At 33.9% G+C, this 11,538-nt stretch overlaps 1 protein-coding gene across 2 annotated transcripts in view; it reads left to right on the forward strand.

Annotated features, from left to right (window-relative positions):
- Positions 1-11,538, forward strand: part of LOC126966184 (cerebellar degeneration-related protein 2-like) — a 92,327-nt gene that overhangs the window by 64,695 nt on the left and 16,094 nt on the right. The window contains exon 1 of one of the 2 annotated variants that reach the window (XM_050810153.1): positions 1,134-1,482. The exons of the other annotated variant lie outside the window; for it this stretch is intronic. Within the exon in view, the coding sequence (XP_050666110.1) occupies positions 1,401-1,482 (82 nt within the window). The 5' untranslated portion in view covers positions 1,134-1,400. Of the gene's footprint in view, positions 1-1,133; positions 1,483-11,538 lie in introns of those variants that run through there. 2 annotated transcript variants of the gene reach the window in all.

Below are 11,538 nucleotides of genomic sequence, written 5' to 3' on the forward strand. Positions count from 1 at the left end.
CAAACATGTATCTGGATGGAGAGGATGATAGTTCTTAAATAAGCAATTAAATGCTTGACTTGGACACCTGATCTGATAAATCTGGTGATCTGTTACTCCGCATGATACTTTATTTGTGTCAAATGTCTTTACTCACGGTTTGTTGGAGTTGGTACCGATATATTAGGAGCATTCGGAAGTCCTTGATCAGGGTGAGTGTCAAACGTAGATCAGACCATTAAGTTTGTTATGTCTCCCGAAAGTTTTAATAATTTAATAATATTATTATAAACTTGTAATTAATAGATGAAATAGCCTCAGGTGCTCAAACAAATTGATATTATTATAAGTAGGGTTGTATACTTTTTGAGTTAATAGCTATAAATCTTCGGTGATTATATTATAATGTAGGTACCTACTTATCTATATACGGTACTGATAGTATTAAATCCGAGTGGAAATTTACACAAGGTTAACAACACACTAACAGACTCGACCAATACTTAACTATTACCAAACGAATCCTTGGTTCTTTATAAAATATTAAAGCTCCCTTAACGAAGACTTATTTACTGTGTAACAGCAGGTTATATAGAAGATATTAATGCATGGTTATTGACAGGTGCTGCGCAGGTCACCTAACACTAGGCTAAGCAATTTTGTTATTCTAAGATTTAAAATCGAGGGGAGGGGGTAATTTCTTTGGGGGAGGTCTTTGTGGACGTCTACCGGCTGATGGTTATTTAAAAGATGGCTTGGGATTTTGTTATCAGATGTTTTCCCCATGTCAAAGCCCCTTTACGAACAGATGCAGCTTAATGACGTTTACCAAGTATTTGTTACAATGTTAGGTTATTGCAACTCCCTGCTGTATCTAACAATGTTTTATCGTATCAATTGAAGTGGAGACATTTTGTATTTAAAAATGCATCTTTACTAGTAATACATTGCTTTGTCCTTGATCAATTACCAAAGTCACACGACAGCAGAGTGAACCATGATTCACAACGTGACCTATGGTGTCGTGTTCATTGAGTCGTAGCGCCCCGTCGTCGCCGGCCTGGTTCCAGATACCAGCCACCAGTAGCAGAGAGCCGCCCCGCGTCAGATATCGACATGTAGTCCGCCGCCAGCCACCGCGCATGCGTCAAGTGAACACAGGCGGCCGCGGCGCCCGCCGGAGCATGCGTCCTCCGAGGCTCCGACTGAACTAGACGTAACTTGCGACACTCGACACCCGACTCCTCTTTACTGTGTCGCATAGCGCATTACGTATAATTGATTGTCCATTCGATACTGACACTGTACAGTCCGCGCGCGTCACACGCCCGCTCCATTACGATAAAATAATCAAGCAGCAGGTCTGTGAGCGGTCCGTGATGGCCTTGTGTGATAGTGTGTGATACAGTGTTAGTGGAACAATGGAGGTTACCAAGGTTAAGACTGGTGGGCGCGAGGATTTCGATGAAGACGGTTGTAACTCTCGGCGATGTATGCTGGACGGTAAGACCCTCCAAATGAGTAAACAATAGAATTAGTTGTGCTCGAACGAACAGGTAATGGATCCCAGAGGCTGTATTGATTGTCCGCTAGCGTTGAATCTGGGCTTCTATTGAGCGTAACTATTGTTTGAAATGACTTTGCAATGACTTTATAAATTAATATGATAAACATGCACTCAGTGAGATAATTAATACAGCCATCACATGCAATTGATGTTTCTTCAACATCTTGAAAAAATATCTTAGTCGATATATCTCCTCTTCGAGTGACGTATTTTGAAATATAACATTTTAATGAGTCTAGTATCGGGACCAACAATAAATATGTGTTTTAAATAAAAATTACTCGTCACCACTTTTATTCGAGTATTTTCCGGGTGGTTATGAATGATCAATCAGTTAATTCCGACATGTCCACGATGCTGCGTTTACTTTATTTATTTGGATCGTAAAGTGCGTTTGGTATATAATCGCCTCAACACATGAATATTATGATAAATGAATATTAGTTCGTATGTACATATATATATATATATATATACGCCTGTCGCAATAATACGTAAAATAAATAAGTGACTCTAACCAAACGCAATAATTATTTAGACATCCAGACATCCTTTTCTGATGAGGAGCCTTGAGTCCTCATTGCATGTGCGTTCCTCGCAGTGCATTCACCCCAGATCACTCATTCGTAGGGTTTTTAAAATCGATACCAACTCCCCTACGGAACCGGTTGATGAAAGTATATGTCCTTTGCATTGAATTTTATTTGCACATTTCCTTTTGAATGCATTCCCTTTGGTCGTCTATAATACGGTTGGTATATATAACAGCAACTAGAGTAAATCTCATGTGTTGCTCGTAGGTATCACCAGTTCAATTTTATTATACTAATAACTTAGTGATGTGACAAACTCGATAATTATAATGATAACTATCTGTTGCCCGCGACCTCGTCCGCGTGGACTCTATTTTTTATGACAAAAAGGGACTAGACGGGCAGGACGTTCAGCTGATGGCCTTGATACGCACTGCCCAATACAATGCAGTGTCGTTTCGGATTATTGAAAAACCCAAACGTGACGAGCGGCACTATAATTATTGCGCTCGTCCCCTTGAGATATTAGATGTTAAGTTTCATTTGCTCAGTAAATTCACTAGAGAAAAAGGCGTCGTTGTGGCACCCATAATTCTCTATAAGATGTTGTTAGATTAGCTAATTATATAATAACTTAGGACAGAAGGACTCTTAAGTAACGTTTAAATAAATTGACTGACTTGAATCACATACATGGATCACATACATGGATCACATACTTGGATCACATACATGGATCACATACATGGATCACATACATGGATCACATACCTACATGGATCTCACAACTGTTTACGGTAGAAGAAATAAGCTGCCATACTTTTGTTTTTAACAAGTTATGGTTTTGATAACAGTTTAAATATTCATGCAAATTTTTAATTAAATCTATTCAGTAGTTTTTGTGGTTTGCCCGTACATACTTGTACAGAATAGACAAATATTCAACGTACAGTATACTTTGTTTCAATATTATTATAATATTACTTATGTGTGTGTACGATAATAACTGTAATACGTACACTGGGATAAGATATTACATACAATAATGTACAGTTTGATAAACCCTACAATGAGGGTGGAATGAAATTTTAGATAGGGCGAAGCGTCGACGATCTAATCGATAGCCCATAGACGACCAGACCGATACAGACGACCTGACCGATAATCATTAATTGTCTATGTGTGAGTTAGTGCTCTAATAATACTGAGGAGCTACTATAATTAGTCTAGCGCAGAGCGAAATGTGGAGGATAGCTGTGTGTGGGTAGGTACTGTTGCGAACGGAATTAATATTATACTTCGAAAAATATTTAATGTTAAAGACGTGTTATATGTACTTCTGTACAAAGTTAATGACGTGCCAGAGTCGTCAATAAAATTCTCAACAACAGAATAACCTAATTAATAGATGGCACAATTTACTGTTTCTTCTTGAATTTACTGAATTCAAATGATAATTTTTCTGGGATTCAGTAATAATTGAATTAATAGTTGTCAACATATTCTAGAAGTAGGTCCATCCATCCATAACCGAATACGAACAACAGGTAGCTCTCACAAAATAAACAATAGCTAATTACTTTTGATCGATAACCGTTATCAGTGTCAACTCTTATTGTTATTATTAATCTCTGCATACCATTACTTATATATCAACTATAATAAAAATTAATATTATATTATAAAATACATGGATGTGCTGTTTATAAACCTTTATAATATGCCTCGTCTCACACTCATATATTGGATTCGTACCTACGCATTTTTTGAAGTGAAAACTTCTTTAGCGACGTTGAGCACTTTTATTGAGATGAGTATAAAATGTTAAACTCGCTTTTATTGAGATGAGTATAAAATAATTTTAAATCAATCAAAACTCGTGTTATTGTTTCTATATTTTGTCATTAGGTGTTACATTTGTATTATTATTTTAATTAACTCGACGTTTCGTGAGCTTTGCAGATCATGTTTTCAAATGGGCTGCGGTTGACAGGAGTCGACATAGAATTTGTTATAGTTGTCATTGTGAAGTTTAGCGCCATTTGTTGTCTCGGAGGTGGTATTTACTGACAGTGTCCTCTTACACATATCAAAATAGGAAGAACACGATATACATACATATTTATATATTTTATAACTTACCATCTTGTATCTCAAAGCGGCTCCGCGATTTAGATGCCGCACACTTTTTTGGATACAATTAAAGTTCCTGAGCGGCACTGCATTGTAACGGGCAGGGCGTATCACTAACTATCCAGGTTAATGTCCATTAAAAGAAATCAAAGTTTTCGAGGTATATAAAATGCAGATGCCGGTGAGTGATACTAAACAATAACATTATGAAACCAGTATGGTTGCTCTTGAACCTAAGGTTCACATAAGTATTAATTATTAATATCCGGTTTCCGACTGTCTTACATATTAAAATAGAATTCAAGTTTTTATGAAGATGTAGGTATTCACCTCCTTATCTTATGACATTATTTTCATAGCGATAATCGATACTAGCATTATAATGAGGTAAAGTTTGTGAGATTATAGAGGATGTTATTTATGACAGTAAGAGACGAGACGAACAGGAACTTCAGCTGATGCTAATTGATACGCCCTGTCCATCACAATGCAGTGCTGCTCAGAATTCTTGACAAACCTAAAAATTCTGAGCTGCACTACTCTTGCGCTGTTCACCTTGAGACATAAGATGTCAAGTCTCATTTGCTGAGTAATTTCACTAGCTATAGAGCGCCCTTCAGACCGAAACACAGTAATTTTTACATATTACTGCTTCACGGCAGAAATAGGCGCCGTGGTGGCACCCTTCTAGCCGGCATCCTGTGCAAAGGAGCCTCCCACTGGGAAACGGGTAATGTTTTACCTATACTTTTCCCAATATGAAGCCACGTTACTTGTGACTGTCATAGGCTTTTATATAAATTAACGAACAATAAAACGACTAATCGTTGGTAGTCGGATTTACAAAGTGACTGGGAAAAGAACGTTTGTTACGAACTAACGATGACTTGAGATACATAATATTATAATATTATGATTGTTTTGTTTATAAGGATACACTGGTAAATGAGGAGGAAGTCGCGGGTAACAGCTACCATATCATACATCGGTTCTTATTTTTGGAATAAAATACTAAACAAGTTACACTTTACATGTTATTATGTACATATTAAGTACTTATAATTTGCCAGAATTGAAAACGAGTTTCAAGTCACAAGAGATTTAGATCTCAATGTTGATTCAACAAGGTTGTTGTATCTTAAACTAGATATAGCACCAATACCAATAACGTTAACTTGTATCCTACCAGCATTATATTTATAAATAGCTAGCTGCTGCCCGCGGCGTCGTCTGCGTGGACGCTGGACGCTGGACCTACATCTAGCGTACTAATAAATAGCCTATATTATTATGTTGTTCCAACCTGTTGAAAACTTAATCTACGCGTTTTCTCAGAACATACAAACAGACAAGAATTCTATAAACTACATTTTGGCTTTGGTATTGTTTAAAGCACATACAGCAAGGATTATTTAAAAAAATGTATTAAATGTTTTAATTTCTTACGATTATATTATATATATATTTTTTTATATATTTATATTCTGCCTAATGTTATATAAAGTATTGTAAAGGAAAATCACAGTGTGCTATACTTACAGCAAATGCATATGACCCACAGAACTAGAATACTTAGGAAAGCTGATAGGTTAGTGACTAGAGTCGTTCCACATAGAACTTTATTTCAGAATAATTGCTTCTCGATGGGCATGAAAATTTTCAATAAGATCCCTGATTCATTTAAGTTGTTACCTTTTTCAAGATTTAAAGTACCCTTACACAGTTGGCTTCTTCAAAACACATTTTATTCAATAGAAAAGTTTTTTGACCACTAAGAGTAAAGGATTTTGACATTGCATTGTAAGTGGATTATTCTTATCTTGACTTTAATATTTTTTTGTATTGTATAAAATTATAATTTTGTGTTTTATAAAATAAATTAATTTATATTGTAATAAAATTTTTGTCCAAGACCAAGTTTGCATGCTATTGGTAATGGCTAAATAGGAGATACTTTAAGCTATTGTAAGAGCAAATTTGTACCACCCTATTTAATAGCAAATATATGAATATGAAAGAACGTAACGTTATTCAAATAATACATAACAAGTGTTCTATATACATTCTAATGTTATTATAAAAATGTGTAAGTATTATATTATATGTGTTAATCTGTAACATTAACACAATAAAAACGAATCAAGTTTTACTTGTAAATTAAGATTTAAATTAATTTTATCATTTATTATACATTAAACGAAAGTGAGTACTTAAAGTTTTATATAATTAGTGCTTATAAATGATAAATATTTGTGAATTCTTATGCAACAAATATATTCATATGCAACATGAGTTGATTGAAATTAAGTTTGAAAGGAATTTGCAATGTTTATTTTCGAATCGAATTCGGGTTCTTCTAATTACTAGCTGATCCACCAAAAGTTGTATTGGCATCTTAATTAATGGGGTATAAGAAATAGATGACGAACGATTCTCAGACCTACCAAATATATCGTATATAAAATTTATCGTACTACAATAATCATTATATTCGATTGCCATCTTACAACTCTATTGCGTATCTGTGGATGGTTTTTTTTTATGTAATTGAACGCCCTGCCCATTACAATGCAGTGCCGCTCAGGATTTGAAAAACCCCATAAATTCTGAGCGGCATTATAACTGCGCTCGTCACCTTGAGATATAAGACGTTAAGTCTCATTTGCCCAGTAATTTCACTAGATACAGCGCCCTTCAGACCGAAACACAGTAGGTAATGCTTACACATTACTGCTTCACGACAGAAATAGGCGCCGTTGTGGTACCCATAATATAGCCGGCATCCTGTGCAAAGGAGGTTGATCGTAGACGGGTGAATATTTGAATTTGTTTGTATTTTTTAATGCTGAATCATTTGTAATAATATCATTCATAAAATAAAAATAATTGTCAAAAAACATAAAAAATATATTTAGGGGTGACCTTTATCATTTAGGGGTATGAAAAATAGATGTTGGCCGATTCTTAGACCTACCCAATATACACACAAATTTTTCAAACAAATTGGTTTAACCGTTTCGGAGGAGTTTGGTTCACCATACACATACATAAAGACATTGCTTACAATATAATAGCGTACACACGAGCCCTCACCCCGATCATATTTGTCTAGGTGTGCGTTAGTTACTCTAATGTTCAAAATACTAACCCTAGCTGACCGCCTACGACTTGTGAATCCAAATCGGTTACACTCATTTTTACTAAAGATAAAGGAATCTATTGAGATTCACTGTTTTCTATCTGGTTGTATCTCCGTTAAAGATATTCTTCTCTCTCGGAAGTTGTTTTTCTATACTTGTAAGTCTATCATCTGTACGTGTTAGTGTGAAGGATGCAGTACTCCGTTACGCCTTAGGCACGAAAAAAGAAGGATTTACGCGCCATGATATTAACAAGTGAAGCACGATTGAGCTAGTGTGAGTGCAAATACGGGGCATACCAGATAACACAAATGTTGTCGCGTTATTAGACAGTATTATATTTTACATTCATTACTTTTAACTCCGATTTTTTAATTTCTGAAATTCAGATTGTTTCCTAAAAATTAAAATATATATCGTAGGCATAGTATGAGTAAATAAATAAATTACATAAAAAAAAGTAAAACCTTGAAAGAAAGGATTGTGTGTTTGATTCTTGTGTCTTGTACATGTCTTGTTTGCAGTTTTTTAAGATGTTGGTAAAGGTTTGGTAAGGTTGAATTTTTCTACTTTAAAAAATGTTGGTTTTGTGATGATTTTTCTACTAAGAACACCATTAACTGGATTACCCAATTTTTCGGGTAAAGTCCCTGTTTATTTCCCGGTCACACTGGAAGTTTCAATCTCGAGTAGCGGGGGTTTTGTGTTCCAAACATTGAATTCATTTGTATTATGAAAAGAACAAAAATAGTCTGATACTACTATTCTATCTGTGAAAGGAAATTCCTTGGCACTTTTATTGTAGGTTACAATAAAAATGTCAAGGAATTATTGTATTGCATTGTTTTTACACAGTTTTTCAATACACGGCAGCATTTTAAAAATATTTTAATACAACGTTAACTGATCCGTCACAGACAATGGCAGATGTCTTGTAATAGTGTGTGTGCGTGTCGCTATATATTTACACGTTAACTGGCTTGTTTTAATGCTTCATGTAGGTGACACCAATGATATTATAGTATTAAAAGAGGTGACACGGAGTCCTCCTTTTTTTACTAGTCTTAACTGACTAACTTTAGTTTTTGGATGATAAAATATTATCGGCCTTACAAAGAATCTTGGTAACTATAAAGTTATACCTAAGAATTAAACAAGAATATGCAAAATGTTTACAAATAGGCCCTTTGCTCATGATTGATTTATTTGGACATATAAAGTTTCCCGCGTTTATTTGCAAGGCTGCTCAAGCAGAAGTGTTGTCAGCGATATATTCAACATTTTGTGTATTCTTTGTTCATTCTCACATTTAACTTTATACCTACTTTATTTGTTAGGCCGTAGATGTCTTAATATATATTATAATAAATGGGCGAGAGGATAATTCACAGTAACCCTAGTTTAGTAAATATTCGTTTTCGTAACGATTAAGTAGGTATGTATTATACGATCCAACAGACGTAACTATGTATTTCGTAGTCAGCCAGTTGGTGTGCAATATCGTACGCTTGTGTTCTGTGATTGGCTGTGTGGATTGTGGAGTAGAGATTAGCAACACAACAGACAACTGAAGACCTTGCAGACCACCACACCAGTGACCACTAGCCGGCCTCGTTACTAATCAATTATTATCTGATGAATGTTCCGTGTAAATAAAAACAAGTTGCTGACGATTGTAAGTAATAATATAATAAGTGCCTACGTATTACGTTCGTAAATACAAATTAATTTAATAATACAGGTTTTGTGTCGCGACGTCCTGCTAGCTCATTATATTTTAAAAGTTTATTACCTAGGTTAAAGTTTATCACCTACTTAGTTATAAGACTCATATAATAAAGAACATAAGAGACATACCTACTTAATAATTGGTATCTGTCGTATTATATTAAAAAGCATAACATTATCTTGAGAATATTTTATTTTCTTTCAGTTGAACGTCTAAGTTTAAACATATTATACTATGTAGTAGGTATGTAGGTAAGTACGTACTAATTTAACGTGGGAAAATCTGTATTGTGTTTATGGATCAAATTGTATTTAATTTAATGAAGGTTGTGAGTCAGCGTATGTTATTTAATGAGGCTTCAGGTAGTATGACAACGTTACCACATTATACAACAACGTGGAAAAAAACATTTCGAATTATGTATTTTAATTAAAGTTATATTGCAAGGACGATTTAAAATATAGTTTTAAGAAGGATTTAAAGATAAAAGATAACTATTATCTATTTTAAATCTACACAATTATGAACTAATTTAAGAATGAATCATGCTTGTAACTCAGTTCTATGCCGTATTGCTCAAACATATATGATGAGATGTTGCGGCACATCACTAGTGTTGCGGCATATCAAGATGATTTAAGAAAAGTACCTGGAATACAATACACATACATACACAGAATAAAAGCACACACACACACGTACAAACACAAGACACCACAGAAACAGTTTAACCTTCCATTTTTAAATATTTAATCCACTCTTGTCCAAATTACCATAATAAAAAAAACAATATACAATTATGTTACTATCGGTTTTAAAAAAGTATCGTATCACATCTTAAAGTATTTTCTTAAAATCTGAAGATTTATTAAAAAACAAATTTGTAAAACGATATATGGGCCTAGATTACGAATTCATAATACCTATATTTTTATTTAGAATAGGTGTGGGCGAATGAATAAAACGTCCACAAATTCGTTATAAATATATAATTTCAATGGTTTTACAACTACATATATCTTTACATAAGGCCATAATATTTTAAACAAAGGTTCGTGCGCCTTGCGCCAGAGTTCTTTAGTAATGGGGCCGAAGTTGGGCAGGATAGATGTCCGTATTGCGCTGTCTCGCTGCCGTCTTCACGTCAGTGACAAAGGCGCGATGTTCACGCCTGAACTATAGGATTTTAAATCACCTATTAATCGTCAAAATCATCATATTATATCAATTATTACCACCATTCGAAAGTATATAATAACCTTAGACATAGAAAGAATGGGGGCAACAAACTCAGTGGGTCTCTTTTTAACAGACTTCAAAAAAGAGTAAGTTCTCAATTCTATAGGCATATTTTTTTTCTAATAAAAGTTCGTAACAAAAGATTTATAATGTAATGTAATCGCTACATTATATTCACAAAATGTTGACATCTTTATCAAAGTATAACACTTATTGATCTGAACGAAGTATTGTTGTGAAGATCCTAAATCCAAAAATGCTCCATGGATTTCATCCAAATCAAAAATTTATTAGTTATTGAATTTTCGCTTCAAACAATGGTGTTTAAAAGTAATATATCATTAATTGGCGCTATAGACGGTTACTGGTTCAAGAGAACGATGTAATTTTGCAAATCGACATAAATGTTTTTTTTAAATAAGTACCTAATTCAAATCAAATCATAAATATTTTAATTCGAACATACTTAAATAACCATAAATATGTCATTTTTTATACAGCTCATTCGGAAGATTTCCTTAGAGAAGAACGAGCAAGAAACTCTAAGGTTACCTACTCTTTTCAAAACACATTATAATGGTTATTACAAGTTCTTATGTTCAATTAAATTATAAATTGTTTTTGTCAATTTACTATCGGTTAATAAGAAAGTTTTTGTAATTATTTTTTTGCATTAGATATAACATGCTACTCAATGGTTGGTTTGAACAAAAACAGAATCACTGTTTTGTCAGTTTTCTAAATGGTCAGTGCCTCCAAAAATCCCACTTAAAAGCAAAAGACGAAAAACATATATAATATGTATAACATACTTAACATAAATGACCGACGATTTATTTTAAGTTCGATTTTCAAAATTATTTCATTATCTTTATAAGTAGTTACTTACCAGTGATTTATTGCATTGTAGCTACGTCTAAATATAAAGTTAATAAACCTAAAAATTCTGATAGCGTCTCAATTATCGTGATTTACTAAAGATAACAATATTATGATATGTGTCTTATAATAATCGTAATGCTAGTAATGAGATAGCTCTGTTACGGAGGAGGTCGATGTTGTTACTGGCCGCGATCGGTAACCTCAAGAGACTTAAGCCTTTGCATTTACGGAATGTATGAAGTTAATTAGGTACCTACCGTTTTATAGTTTGAGGGCTAACGTCCAAGAGGTATAACTGCCCAATTTAAAGTCAAAAAGATTCATATTTAGAAATAC

Source organism: Leptidea sinapis, chromosome 1 (assembly GCF_905404315.1).
Source record: "Leptidea sinapis chromosome 1, ilLepSina1.1, whole genome shotgun sequence".
NCBI lineage: Eukaryota > Metazoa > Arthropoda > Insecta > Lepidoptera > Pieridae > Leptidea > Leptidea sinapis.